General features: G+C 39.3%; 1 protein-coding gene across 25 annotated transcripts in view; it reads right to left on the minus strand.

Moving 5' to 3' along the window:
* Positions 1-16,044, minus strand: part of EYA1 (EYA transcriptional coactivator and phosphatase 1) — a 372,680-nt gene that overhangs the window by 69,547 nt on the left and 287,089 nt on the right. For all 25 annotated transcript variants that reach the window (XM_017341392.3, XM_008255649.4, XM_008255648.4 and 22 more), the window contains 2 exons: positions 5,468-5,607; positions 3,703-3,786 (listed from right to left, as the gene is read on the minus strand). In XM_017341392.3, the coding sequence (XP_017196881.1) occupies positions 3,703-3,786; positions 5,468-5,607 (224 nt within the window). The remainder of the gene's footprint in view (positions 1-3,702; positions 3,787-5,467; positions 5,608-16,044) is intronic.

Genomic DNA, 16,044 nt, shown 5'->3' on the forward strand with positions numbered 1-16,044 from the left:
GTGACTAAGCTACTTCTCAAGTGTCTGGTTCCCATAGAGACAGAACAGCTATCACATTGTCAGGCATTCATTCCTTTATATGCATGCAGAGTAAGGGCCAGCCACATGCTCCCCTGACAAGGCTCAGGAGCACAACAGAATCTGCTGTAGAGAGGAAGACTTGCCACTGACTGACAAGATGTGAGAGCCACTTCCGTTCATCTCTAAAGTTCTCCAATGACGAGAACATTAAGTAAGCTTTCTTACATTTGGATGACTCAATGTCCTCAGCCAAGCACCTTCAAAAGTTACCCTGCCAGGAAGGGATGCCTTCTGGCAATGAGGTAACAGGCTGACCACAGCATCTGGCACAAGGAAGAAGCTTAATAAATGGGAAGAAATCAACCTAAGGGTATCTGAGGAGCTTCTGACCCTAAACTGTGCACTGCTAACTCTCAATCTGACACCAGCCCTACCCAGTTCTCCAAGAGCACTGGGCTCACCTCCCAACCACCTGCTTGCCTGGTCAAGGTGGATGTCTAATAGATATCTCAAACTTCTCCAACACCAAACTTTCCATTTTCTCTCCAAATTAGTTCTTTCCCATCTCAACAAATACATGTCTCTTCTCTCAGTGCTCAGGACAAAAACCTAATCATCTTTCTTTCCTATTACCTACTACTGCCTACCACCCTGATCCAAGTCATATCTAAATCCTATCCTATACTTCAAATACAATCCAGAATCCAATAAGTTCTCACCATCTCTACTTCCAATGTACCAGATCACTGCTAATATCTTCTATCTGGACCCCAGTTCTCCTCCCTTACCATTAATTCTTTTTTTAATTAATTAATTTATTTGAAAGTCAGAATTACAGAGATAAAGAGAGTGACAGAGATCTATCTTCCATCACTGGTTCATTCCCCAAATGGTCATTGGGCCAGGCCAAAGCCAGGAGACAAGAGCTTCTTCTGGGTCTCCCATGTAGGTGCAGGGGCCCTAGCTACTCTTCCAGTTGCATTAGCAGGGAGCTGGATCAGAAGTGGAATAGCCGGGATTTGAACCGGTGCCCATATGGGATGCTGGCACCGCAGGCAGGGCCTTAAATTTCCACATCACAGCGCCGTCCCTCCTTACCACCAACTCTTCACACACAGCTAAGGTAATCTAAAGATGTCAAGCAGACCCTCCCACTTCCTCCCTGAATCCCTCTAATGACTTCCTCTGGCACATGCAACATTAATCTTCATGACTATGGCTCAGAGGTCTTCTGCCCTCATCCCTGATCAACCTCTGCTGACACTCCATCTCCATCACTGGGCTCCGTCACCCCTCAAACACCAAACCCCTTCTGGCACCTGAGCTTGCTGTTTCCTCTGCTTAGAACACTCTCCTGATCATCACACTATCACTTCCCATCATCCAGACTTCAGGCCCAACATCATGCTCAGGATGATGTTCCTCAAACAACAGGCTTTCTGAAGTTCTCCTTCAGCTCCATCAACTTATGAAGGGCAAGCTTATACTTAAAGGGTTTGAATAATCCATACTTCAAAGAATATAAAAGTTTGATTTTAGGAAAAATCAGATGAGATTAAGCTTTTAACACATGACCTGGGTGGGGGGAGCAAACAAATAAAATATTGTGTGATGAAGGCTCAAAATACTAATGTTTGAAACTGTGAAAAATAAAACTCACAGTATTTGTAGGAAAGAGATTATCAAGAATTTTTATGAAAAGTTGTAAGAAACCAGGGCTTTACAGGTTAAATATGAGTTCTATATGTAAAGCAACAATTTATAGCCAAAGATTGAAATGTGGTCATGAAATGTTCCCCACCTTACTCACAGAAGTCCTCAATATTATTCTTTATCCCAGCACTGGCCCTTTTCAATGGCTAACAAAGCATCTTTGATCCCAACAGCTCTCTTCACATCAATCTGGCCTTTAGTGAGAGCTTTTAGAGGCTTGAGACTTTCTGGATGATTTTCAAATGCTAGTTTTTAAAGTGCTAGTTTTAAAAGTACTTCTGTACTTTTGTGGAGGTTCCAGCATCAGCTTTCTTCCTTAGTAGTTAGTTGCAGGGATATCCTAATGGTTCAGTTCAAAAGATCTTCATGGTTCTGCCCACTCATTACATTGATATTTGAGAGATCAATTCATTTTAAGGTAGTATTGGCATAGTAATAGGATAGATAGAAGAAATAATATCAAAGAAATAGCAACACTTTATTGAATCCTTACTAAGTGCTAGCCACACAGTAGGAACTTCATTTCATTGATTCAATGGTCTCTCCCTTTGTAAAAAAATAACCTTTGTGTTCAACTGTCTCTTTCTTATAGAGAATTTGTCTAACAATAATATGGGATACATTGTATTTTATAGATATCATAACTCTGAATAGAAATTCTAATGGTGGTCTTGTTCTCATATATGTGTGGTTTCTTTTCCTATAGCTTTTGCTTGTTTTTCTTTTTCTTTTTCTTCTTCTACTTTTTCCTTTTTTTTTTTTTTGGTGTACCTTTAGGATCATGAGAAGGAAAGCCAGTCTATGAAGCCAAAGCGGCAATTCCCTCCATTTTACCTCTAGACAACATGTGCATAGTAGGCACATAATGCGTATATATTGAAATAAACATTTATTGAAAGAACGAATATATCTGATCAAATTTTTACTGAAATCATGCACATTTTATAACCATAAATTTTCATATTTAATTGCCATAAATCTCTGTATCACCAAGACTTAAAAAAGGCTTCAAACCAATAGTTTCAAGGATCTGAGATTTGTACTAACATTTCTTTAAAGACTAAAATAATGAGAAATATCATATTCACAGGACAGTTTCAGAAATAACTTATCACCATTTGAAATACCATGATTTTTTGATGCAGGAAGACTTATGAAACCACCAAGGAGTATATCAAAAACAATTGCCAACATTTTGAGAAACTCAAATGTAGAACATTGAAACTGAAGTTCTACTCATGGAAGCTGGCCTGTAATAGTCTTTACCTGTAACACCAAGATAAATACAACTCTAACATGGACATGATGGCCCTGTTGCCATTAAGAGTTCAATATTAAGTACCATTCAAAGAGATTCAGCCTCAATAACAAAGGGACACATAAAGACATTTATAGCAGGTGCTTTGGAAATAAAATGCCAAACACTGCTCATCACTGAAGACAAGGTTTTGGGTGTAAAAGGTTAGGTCAAATAAAAAATTCAAGAAAACATAAAAGGAAGGAAGGAGGAAAAGAGGGAGAGAGAAAGATGGAAGGAGAGAGGAAGGGAATATCATTATATTCTTAGAACTGTATCTATGAAGAAACTATATTGAATCTGTTAAAAACTAATTAAAAATTAAAAATTCTAAAAATAAAATAAATTCAACATAAAAGACCATTCTATATCACCTATATATTTTAATATTTCATAGGATAGGGTCCAATCACTTTTATTTATTATGGTCTAAAGTAAGCTTGAATTTAACTGCATAAAGTCCCTTAGTTTTGAAGTCCTGAAAATAATCATTTTTCTATTCATTGATGAGTTTTGCCTAACATATGTATTTGACTGTATCAACAAAGTCATTTTCCTTTATATATTTTAGGTTTAGTACTTAAAATTAAATTCCATTTCTTTTGACAAGAACTAAATTTTAGGTATATTTACTCCAAAGAAGTGAAAAACTGATGCTTCTTGGTACTCACCCTCCCGTATCTGTTGGCGTAGGACCCAGTGAGCAAGGAATGGAAAACAATGATTGTCTCGTCCAAGTCCCAGATGAACACTCTCTATAAAGGAAGAACCAAATCAATGTGTCTTTGCCTTGGCTGAGAAAACTGTTATTCAGTTAACTTCACCATGAAAAAGTAGTCTTGAAATGTGAAGTCGATGCTAAATCTGAATGTGCAACATTTTAAAACACAACCGCTCCAAAAAGCATTGCTCAGCTTTTTTCTAGATATTACCCCAGCTGAGGTACAATAAGATAATTCTATCATCAATGTCAATATAAATATAGAAAAGAGCTAATAATATGTGTCGTCGTTAATTCTGTAGAATTTTAATCTTGGTTTTGAAGAAATAAAAAATGAGTTATAACTTTTGAGGTACAGAAAGGCAATTATTAAAAATCATTCATATTAAAAAAATCATTCATCTTTGGATTTTGATTTCTGTTATCTGTTTATTAAGAAGTGTTAAAAAATAACTAATATTGTGTTTGATCCTCATCAAGCCAACTACTAAAAATTATACTCAAAAACTAAAGTTTTACATAATCTATTTACCTTATGCTACCTATTAAGCAGTTATCAAAGGAATGGGATATTTAGTAGACCCTCGGTATCCAGGAGTTTTACATCTGTGGATCCAACCAATCATAGATCAAAAATATTTGAAAAAAGTTAGATCTGTACTGAACATGATTAGACTTTTTTCTTGTCATTATTTGCTAGTCAATGCATTGTCACAACTATTTATATAGCATCCACATTGTATTTAAGCAATCTAGAGCTGATTTAAAGTGTAGAAGAAGATGTTCATAGATTATATGTAAATCCTACAACATTGTTTGTAAGGGACTTGAGTATCTGTGGACGTGGGTGCCCCGGCTGGGGTTGAGGAATCCAGAAACCTGTCTTCCATGGATACTGAGGGAAGACTGTACATTGTTCCTGCTAGGTTTTTTAAGTCTTCAGGTTATAGATTTTTAATGACTTAAGCAGACACATAATTCTTGTTCTTAGACACACTCTTGGGATAGTCAGGATTGGAGTTAAAGGAATTCATTTCAGAAAAGGTCTTCAAGACACCACAGAAAGCCTCCCAAGCTTTCCCCTTTCCAATCCCACTCACACCAGTCAATATTCAGACCAGATTCTGCTGGAAAAATTTCATCTTTTCAGCCAAAATAATCATGTTTTCCACCATCAGATTTCACTTTGGCAAAAAGCAGAAACTTAATTACAGTGGATTCAAGGCTATGAAACCTACCACCCTTTGAGTTCTTACTTAATCCTTTCTGCTTTTGAACTCCACCAAAACATGTCTCATAAGGTGATTACCATTTCAATTTAGAACATTCCAGGCTTCCTTTTCTCAATATACACAAGAGTGTCTTTAATTTCAAAGTGGATTTCATTAAGCATTTTTAGTATGGCGTTTATTTAATTGAAATGGCAATGACACAGAGCAGTACAACAGAATTTTGTTCAAGCAGAACTATATAATTTACTGTTTCTTTAGAGTAAAACATATGCTTTGTCATATGGTTAATACAGGACAAAAATAATAATCACTTAACATATAGTCAACATGGAAGAGAGAAATTGCTTTTCTTGTCGTACAAGAAAGGACTGACAGAAGCACTTGGATACCCTGCTCACTGCTCCTTCCATAGCAGGTCTACAGAGTCACCAGCTGGTGACTACAGCACCTTGTTATTCACTTGGGTGTGGGCAATGACATTACCTCTAGATCAGAATCCGGTGGAGGTGAAGGATTATTGTTTCTTCGGCCCCGCCCACGTGATTTCCCATCTGAACCTCGACGCAATCGATCAGAATCTGAATCTTTAATGGGCGTTGATGGGCTGTGAATTGTACTGTACTCTGCAGGAAGACAGGAAGGAATTTTACCTTTTAGTTCCAACACCATGGTGCCAAGATTAGTCTTGTTTTAACTCAGAGGGATGTCAGAAGGGTAAAGCACAGTTCATTCTGTTTAAATCCTACACTATCTGATATCTGCATTGGGAAATCATTGAGGAGGGCTCTGATTCCAAGATGTGATTTGAAAGAAAAGATGATCAGAAACAATTAAAGTGGAATCGGAGGTGAAAGACAACAGGTTGTAGTAAGTTGTCTAGATTTTGCTTGGCATTCTTGATCATTAGCAATGCTCTCTGTCCCCATAGCCACAACAGCTTCTCTCATACTCCACAAATAGCACCTGGCCATGATAAGGGGTTTGCCCATTTGCTTCCATTGCAGCCCTTCCAGCTACCTATGACAAGGATTCTGACTCATGCAAAGAGATGAGAAAAAAAAAAACCAGCTCCAGTGTGGGTGTAAAACTGAGTTGTAGGGAAGACTTTTCTTTGAAAAATTCTTAATTCCTATTTTATCCCTCATTTTGCCTAAGAACAGCTAGGGAGAACACTTACATGGACAATTCCCACATTTCACACAATATCGCTCAAAGGCTCTTTCTGTGTATCAGTCTCTTCGAACCAAACTTCCAAAACAAGGCAGCACATTAAAATTACTCATCTGGGTAACTCAGAGAAACCACTGAAATAATTACATTGAAACCACAAAATAAAGAACTAGTTCCAAAGGACTCAAAGTAAAAGCTGGGCAGTGGTTGTGGGGTTAGGAGATTTTTATCCTGTGTTCAGAATGAACATAAAAACACTCTCACGTCTTAGGTACTGTTTTCACTGTCTTTCTAGTACATAAACCAGATAATCTCAACCTTCCCCAAATTCCAGATGTTAAGTATGCTGGCTGTCCCCACAAAGCAAGCTCTTTGCCAGTCCTCTACTAGATATGGATTGGAATCTCTCAATCTAATCCGTGTATGAAGAATGATTATTTTAATTGTGATGCTGTTGACATTACCAACCAGAAAACTATGGAAAACTCAAGTTCTACGAATGCTCTTTCAACCTCAACCCCACCCGCAAAGCCATCCATGTGTTAAGCCATGTGCCCTTGGTACTGTCATCATGCTTATGTGCATCTCCCAAAGCCTTTTGAGCCAGAATAGATAGGCAAACATTTTTGTAATAGACTTTGATTCTAAACCAAAAGAAACAGCCTGTATCTCCCGTTTTAAGCCTGAATAGAATCCCATCACCTGCAGACCACACGTTTGAGTGCCTCCTTCCATAACAAGTGAGATGTCAAAGTTCTTCATGTAAACTGGTCATGTGATTCTCATAACCAAAAACGACCATGATGATCTCTATTAATCAATCACACTCAGAAAATCCAAAACAACTTCACTCAATGAGTTAGCTTATTTAGTTACTGCAGATGCACTTTTGAGCTAACTCATTTCACAAAGCTGTGAGAACATAACGCTGGCTGGTCAGAGTTAATCATTCTCTAAATCTAAACTAATATTCTTTTATTGCAGTGGCAGATGACTAAGCCATCTCTCCTTAAGATGTTCCAAACCAAGCATCTCTCTTCCATACTTTATGGAGACTTAGGAGCTCCAAAGGAATATATTTTTAAGTGGTTAAGTGGATTCATAGCTGTTTTTTGTTTAAAGATTTATTTACTTATTTGAAAGACAGAGTTACAGAGAGAGAGAAGGAAAGGCAGAGAGAGAGAGAGAGAGAGAGAGAGAAAGAGAGAGAGAGAGAGGGAGAGGCCTTCCATCCGCTGGTTCACTCCCCAGTTGGCCTCAATGGCCAGAGCTGTGCTGATCCGAAGCCAGGAGCCAGGAGCTTCTTCTGGGTCTCCCATATGGGTGCAGGGGCCCAAGAACTTGGGCCATCTTCTACTGCTCTCCCAGGCCATAACAGAGAGCTGGATCGGAAGTGGAACAGCTGGGACTCAAATCAGCGCCCATGTGGGATGCTGGCACTGCAGGAGGCGGCTTTACTCAACACGTCACAGCGCCGGCCCCTGGTTTTTTTGTTTGTTTGTTTTTTATTTCTTGTTCTTCCATTTTAAAAACTTGGGCAGGTATGGGTATTCAGCACAGCAGTTAAAATAACCTCTTGGAACACTCACAACCTGTATTGGAGTTTCTGGGCTTGAGTCCTTATTACATTTCCTAGTCCAGCTTCCTGCTAATGCATTCCCTGAGAGGCAACAGACAATAGCGCAAGTACTTGGGTACCTGCAAGGGAGCTCTAGATTGAGTACCAGGCTCCTGTCATTGGCCTAACCCATCTCTGGCTGTTGTGGGCCAAAAATACGGGGAGTGAACCAGCAGATGGAAGATGCTGTCTCCCTCTGCTTTTCAAATAAAAAAGATAAATGCAATGTATTTTATTTGTTTTTTAAATCTTCTTCACTATACACTTCTCTGCAGAACCTGGACAGCTACCATCTGAAACAAAACATGCCAGCCTGTTTAACAGTGTCAAGCAAACCATTTATTTTGCAAATGGCAGAACTGGCCTCTAAATAAAACTAGACTTCAAATATTTTGTACAAAATCTATCTTGAATTATGAGCCTTCAGCTTTTGGAAGTTCATATTTGAGAAGAAGCTAAAAGACATCAAGTAACATGTCTTACTACATAGTACCTTTTGCTTTGGCATTCAGACAGTTCAATTATTTTTCCTTACTGCAATTTGACTTACATAGGGTTTTAAAGCAATTTATCTTACATAAGGTTTCTTAGCCTAAATTTCCTCCTAGTGATTATTCTTTTTTTTTTTTTTGTCCCCACTTTAAAAACCCAATTAAATCTTTTAAAATGTATTCCATCTCATTTTTTTTTCTGGAAATAGACAAGCTATAATTAAATGAATCACTTACTTCTGGAAGAGTCTCCCAAAAGAAAACACATTCATTGAGCAAAATATACAGAAAAATATTAAAATCATCATATCTAAAGTTTTTCCAGGTGGAGGGAAAAAACCATAAAAGATGGATAATCTGACACCTTTAAATACTGAAATAAAACCACATCACACCTTACAGACCTCCACTTGTTAGAAAGAAGATGAAATGAAAAACAATGCAAGCTAGTTTGAAAAAATCTCTTCCTTTTTGTTCTACGAGGTGGAATTCAATGCTTTCACTCTCCTAACCAGCTTTCCTTACTCTAACTTCTCCTTCCTTTTACCAGTGCAAAACAACCCAGATAAATTAATCTTCTAATCCATCCATAGCTCATGTTTCACTAAAACCCTCTCCAAATTGTTCAACCTTACCCCCACTGAGATAATGGATGTGAAAATACTTTAAAAAGTATTCAGTTCATTTAACAGACACTGGTTGGATATTACCCTCACACTGTTCTAAGCACTGTACTAGAAGCTTAAAATATAACAATGTGTGAAATATACATAGTTCCTGCCTTATTGGGGCTTAATATTCAGAGGGAGGCACTGACTAATGGGCAAAAATGAGAAATTATCAAATGATATGGAAATGGTGATGACATGGCAAAGGCAGAATGCTAGGAGGCCACAGAGGAAGTCCTCATAACAGATTCATTTCTGAAGATGGAGGACCAGTTCATATTAAGGAGGAAATGGAAATGCTCCAGGCAGGGGCATAAGCAGGTATGAAGGTATACAGAGAGAAAGACATGTCATGTTTAAGAAAAAAATAGGGGCTGGTGCTGTGGCATAGTAGGTTAAGTATGCACCTGCAGTGCTGGCACTCCATAGAGGTGCCCGGTTGCTCCACTTCTGATCCAGCCCCCTGCTGATGGCCTGGGAAAGCAGAAGATGGCCCATGTGCTTAGGCCCCTGCACCGACGTGGGACACTCAGAAGAAGCTCATGGATCCCGGCTTTGGATTGGCTCAGCTCCAGCCGTTGTGGCCGCTGAGGAGTGAACCAGCGGATGGAAGACCTTTCTCTATGTCTCTCCATCTCTCTTTAACTATTCCTCTCAAGTAAATAAATAAATCTTTTTTAAAAATCACTCTTTAAAAAAAGAAAAAAAAATCCAATGTGACCTGAATCTACAGAAAAGAACATACAAGATGAGGCCAGAGGGGGAAAAAATTCCACCAGGGAGTAATGACTAGCTCCAGGCTGGCAGTCGGCTGCAGACAAATCAAAATGGAGAAAAAAGTGATGAGCAAGGAGGGGAATCTGGAAATGCAGTGAGGAATGCAGGTGGTGGCCCGAGCATGGGTCATAAAATCACAACTAATTGGGTAAGCAAGAAAGAAGTCAAGGATGGCACCCACGTCAGTTGTTTGGCAATGACATGGATTATAATAGTAGGTATGGGACTCAGGAAGAGGAAAGAATTATGGGAAAGAACGTAAGTGAGAATTCAGGTTCAGCTCTGGACATACTAAATTTGAAGAGTTCGTGGGTATTCATGTAAGGATGCACAGTAGACTGCTAGACTGCCCTGAAGTTCACAGAAGAAATATGGGCTGGATTGGAAAGGGATGCCCATATGTAAGCAAAGAAATGAGTGTAGTTAAAAATTGCAGTGTGTATAGAAGTGACAGGCAGTGAAAGATGGGTGGGGTGTGTGGTGGAAAACCAAAGTCAGTGTATTGCAGAGGAAAGAGTATGTCAGGAAGGAGAGAGTGATGACTAACTTCAGACCAGCTAAGCCAGAACTAAAATGAAGACTGAACCCAAGAGCATTCTAGAATTAAAATCACAGAGATACCTGATATGAAGAGCAACAACATAGATTTGAGAAGAGAGAAGAGTAAGAAGGGATAAAAGTCCAAAAATGTTACGGATGGCGCTATCACAGCCAATTTCAGTACTTACTTTTAGTACTCAAACTCATTTGACTTCTCTGTGGCTATTCTGACCACATTTCCTCCTTTAAACACATCAGAAAATCTTGATTTCCCTTTCTTCCATTTCCTACTAATCCTTCTCAGTCATTAAAGCTAAAACTTCAATGTTAGTGTCTTCTACATCTGTGATACTCAGAATACACTAACCTAGCATAAGATAAGGAGCTTGTATCAGAGCCATTCTTCCTTCATCAAAGTCCTCTAAGATTGAAAAAAGCCAAATTAAACAATGCAGTTGGTGACATAGTTGATTACTCTGAAGCAAATCCCTTCTGTTGTTCTGCACTGGTAATTAATAACTGGTGGGCATGCAGCCAGTTGGTGGATCGTATTTTGAGTTCAGTACAGTAGAGGTTCCTCCATGGTCATCTTGCATTACTGAAGGGTCTCAGTAGTTGTTTGTATTTCTAAGAGGGCTTTCATGGTAATGTGCATGCTCACAATTCCAAAGCTTTACCTGTTCATCTCTTGACCTGAGTATCTCACTGTTGGATGGACCTCACTACCTGTTAATGCAATTAAGCTTGCCCCAAAATGAATCCTCCCTCTCTGTTAGCAGTTTGGCCACTTTCTATCCAGTTTTCCAATCCAGAAACTTCTTAGTGCCTCCATCAAATCAAGACTAAGTTCTGCAGTTTTTACACCTAAATATTTTTGGTTTAAGGTCAGGCTGTCACCACCTCTTGCCTTAGGTCTTTCAATAGGCTATTTCCAGGATTGCCATTCTCAGCCTTTCAACTATTTTATGATGACTATTACCCTTAATACTCCCAGCTCAGTACAAAATAAGAAGAATGGTCGAGTCATGGGGACACTAAGCTATGGATTCAACTGCCACATTTTGAATCTTGACTTCATAGTAGTATGACCTTGTTAGCTATTTATTCTTGCATGAATCAGTTTCATCATCTGCAAAACATGAATAAGTGGGAGACAATGAACCTATGCATGTATACACTCTAAGTTGTTAGTTTTCTTACAAAAAAAAAGTCACTCTTCAATGACCTAATCACTAACTACTCTCTCCCTTCACAGCTGACTTCAGATAGACAAAGTTAATTATCTCCCTTCTCTGAAAACATCATGCTGTTTTTCGACTTTATACAAGGTCTTTCTTTTTCTTACAATGCTTTTCTTAACTCTTATCCTCTACTCTAATCTGTTTGTGAAATTCCTATTAACCTCTGAAGATCAAGACCAAGTATATTCTTTGTTAATTCTCCCTCTAAATCTTGGCCCTGCCTTTGTAATTACTCTTATCTCTATTATGTGGTTATACAATGTTTGTCATATTTATGTTGGCTGTGGACAACAAACAATTTGGCAGAATTATTTGGAGCAAAGATCTGTGAACCTGGTTTAGGGGAGCAGAATTTCATGGTGTTCATTTTCTTATTTCTAGAGCACTTAAGTGTAAAGTAGGCGAAGTGGACGTGAAAAACTCAGTGATGGAAAGAATGACAGTTCCTCAAGTCCACTCTTACATTACTAAATTTGTGAAGGTTATTAAGTTATTTCTACTAGGTAGTTAAAATATTACAAATGGGAAATAACTGTAATTATCTTAAAAGCTCAAATAAAAGTAATATTTCCACATTTAATCCTACAATATTAAAACCAAATAAGATCATTAATACTCCACATTTGTAAATACTTCAGATGTCTACAAATTCTTCAATATTAAAAAGAAAAATAAAGAAATATACTCAAAAGAGTCCCTCTACTTCCTGTTCGTTCCTCTAGTTCCTCTGAACTAGTAACTCCTAAGTGAGCCTGGCAGAAACTGCTTCCAGCTTTTCACTTCTCAGTCTCCTTGTTCAGCAAGTGAAGGACACGGCCTGGATTATTCAGCTTTATTATTCTGTCATCTTGGATGTACAACACTTAGCATATCTTCCTAAGAGTTTTTGATTTCTCCCTTCAGTAGATCAGTCACCTTCAGAACTAATCCATTTAGTACCCCTAAGGCAACTCCAGTTCTCAAACCATCCAAATTAACTGCCTACAACATCTAAACTCCATACCCAGTTTTACTTTTCATGCCTCCCTCACATCTCTGTTTTCTATACATAGCACCAAACAGCTTTGAAAAGATGACACTCATTTCAATTGTGCCACTTTTACCATAACCTTATGTATACTAGTTGTCATTTTAAAGACGCCATTGCCATTTTTCAGATGGAGAACAGGGACACATGATTTTCATTTGCATATACTGGAGATGTTTGTATACATTTGCTTCAAAATTACATTTCCTTCTGTGAACTATCCAACTCTTTGGCCAGTTTTTTATAATCCTTTCTTGATTTATAACAAATGATTTTAACCTAGTTTTCATATTTGCAGATACATTTCCCAGCCTGATATTTCCTTAAATTATGCTTTCCTTCAAAGAAGCTTTTTATCTTTATGGAGTCTTGCTGCACGGCATGAAGGCCTAGTTGACTGCTTGAAGATTTAGGGATAAGCATTCACATTTACTCCCAGGGTAGCAGGGGATTTCTGATCTAAATTTACACCCCTGGGACTATACAGGCCAGTGGCAGTTGTAAAGGAAGTAGAATACAGGGTTCCTGCCAGCTCCCTTCTCTGTAGTTTGGGAGGATGAAGACTCTCCTTACTCATTTCAAAGTCTACAAGAGGTGAAAGACTACTCCCCCCAAATGGGATGAAGTAACTGATCCTCTGGCTGAGAGGAAGCTCTCACCGCATGTACTGTGACATTGGATAGAAGCCAGAGGAGCCACAGTCTCTGGCTAGCCCTTGAGTCTGTCTGCTAAGACAATACTGCTTCCAAAATGATATGCAGAGGTTTCTTTTTAAAAAAAAATCCTTAGGAAAAACACTTGAATGTAGTGACATAAAACTGGTGATCAATAATTATATTCTATGAGTGGCTCTAGGGAACATAGATAAAAATCACAGAGCATATATCACTTCTCTAAGTGCAGACATGGTCATGTTCAAGACTCAAGAATTAAAGCATAAAGGATAATTATACAAATGAGCATGAAATAGATGCCAGACGGCAACTGACAGTGAGGTACTCCTGAACTTTGAGACTTTCACAACCAGCATAAACATGTGCAAAAAGTCATCATCACAGATGGTATGCAATGCCAAAATCAGGGAGATTGAAAGAAAGAAGGCAGTCAGGTTGGGCTCCCTAATCCAACAAGAAAAGCATAACCCCCTGGATATTCCCCATAAAGAGGCAGAAGCATCAAGCTTGATGCTACTGGGCAAAAGAATAAAAATGACTGAGTCCAATGAGTACATTTCTGTTCATACTTAAAATTTTTTTTATTTTATTTGTTTGAAAAAGACAGAAAGAGAGATTTATCTCCCATCTGCTAGTCAATTCACTCACCAAATGCTTGAATGGTCAGTGCTAGACCAGGCTAAAGCTGGAAGCCAGAAACTCAATCCAGGACTCCCACATGACTGGCAGGGACTCAACCACTTGAGCTATCACCTGCTGCCTCCTACGGAGCACATTACATGGAAGTTAGACATTGGCAGCACAGCTGTGACACCAACTCAGGCTCTCCAATATGGGATTTAGGTGTCCTAGGAGCCTCTTAGCCTCTATTCTAAACACTAGCCCCATTTTATAATTTTTAAAATTAGTTTTCATATAAGGGAAAAATGTTTTGCGAAGCTGAGCTTGATGACTTTCAGATAAGTAATTGTGACTGTGTCTTACTTCAGGGATGGGCAAGGTGGTAATCACACACCAACAAAATTCCTTAGGACTTGTCTCAATCAGCCACACTGCCAGGCAAAGACAGAGAAGCTAACCGGTGGCCGGCAGGGTATTGGGCCACAGGTGGGACATGGAAGCCAAGTTGTCCATATTACTTAATTTAAATTCTCTCATTATCATTGTTGTTGTTCTTATTGTTTTGGTTTCTATGTAACTAAAAGCAGAAGTTAGCCAATTTTTCCTATAAAAAGTCAGATATCCAATATCACAGACTTCCTGAGCCACATGCTCTCTGATGCAGCTACTCCGTCCTGGTGTCTCAGCAGCAGCTAGAAACACAAGATGGATTACAGATTCCACTTGGCTTTGGGAAGGCACCAGACATACACAAGATGTGTGGGTTGATGCTCTCATTTCTAACAGAACGGCCAGATGCCGGCACCGAGTCTAACGCAACTGATGTAACATGGGCACTGTCCCAGGTCCGGAGCCTCTGGGACACTTGTTTTCCAGACTTTTTAGCTTAGTGAGTCTGGAGGACACAAGCACAAATGACATGAGCAGCCAAGCACAGCAGGGACACCAGATGCTGAGTGAGGCTCTGTTTCTCAATAAAGACAAATTCCAAGGCCCTGCCACTGTCAAACCATGCTGTTCCCTCCACAGGAAACGCAGGTGGAAAGTCAAATGCAAAAGGGGCAGGTAGGTTTTCAGACTTCAATTTTTCCCTGACTTAAAATGACCCCAAGCAGGTGATTCTGACATGTGTTTCTACCCAGGTCCACCTCTAGTGTTCTAGACAACATTTTGTAAGGCCCATTCTTCATGGTTGCTAAGCAGATGGGATGGGAGGGCGTCTGATTCAACCTCTATTGTCAGAGTTCCTCAGGTCAAAAACTGAAATTTCGATCATCCTCCAAATTCTACTGAAACTCCAGTGCTGGTCTAAACTCCACACTTGACTTCTCATGTGACAGAATACAAGAGCATAGCAACCGAATGCTCACAACAGAGAAGGCATGCACAGGCACACGTTAAGTCAACAAACTTGCTTTTGTTTTCCCCAATAAAGGGGGACCAGTGGGAGAAAGCTTCTTGAATAGCTCTTTATGTAATATTATTTTGCTGACACAGTCTTCAAAACAAATCGATTTAAAGCAGCTACAAATAGGTCATTCTTTTTTTGCACTCGATCTAGATTTCACTACTCCAGTTTGGGGAAAGGAATGGAGAGGTCTTTGTTTTCTTTAATGGTCCTCCGTGCCACCTCTTCACAGGCCATGGACTCCATCCATCATAGACACTACCGAGGTTCTTTCTGTCCATCGGTCGGCCACCCTTCCCTTCCTGCAGTTGGAATTTGTGGCATTCTGACTCAAGGGACACTACTAGTTGGCCTGTTGGTCTTAAAGATTTCTACACATCTCAGATCTATTTTCCTGCTTGTTTTCTTAGAATATTCTTATGCCTGTGTCTACTAATCTGTGGAAACGGCAACTTCTGTTTGGACTCGATCTTTCTTAAATGTCTTAAAAGAGAGGTCAATATGTAATGCTTCTTTCTCTGGGAGCTGTATGTCTGGCCACTGCCCCTGGCATGCTGACTATTTGACTGTGACTTTGCCTCCACTTGTTTGATCAGATTTAAGCAGAAACTGCAGCCAGGGCCAGCTTCATGGATGTGCAGCCTATGCAGATGGACAAGGCCCTGGGTTCAGAGGGGACCTGCACTGAGTTTACTACTGTGTTGTGTTGTCTTGGAACTCTTTATATTTGAACAAGAAGCCCACCAATTATGTAGACAGTCCTGGCTGTGGTTCCCACAATCAAATTCCTGAGCCAGGGAAGCAAGCACTAAGCTTGGCTTCTTT

This window comes from Oryctolagus cuniculus, chromosome 6 (genome assembly GCF_964237555.1).
Source record: "Oryctolagus cuniculus chromosome 6, mOryCun1.1, whole genome shotgun sequence".
In the NCBI taxonomy this organism is placed as follows: domain Eukaryota; kingdom Metazoa; phylum Chordata; class Mammalia; order Lagomorpha; family Leporidae; genus Oryctolagus; species Oryctolagus cuniculus.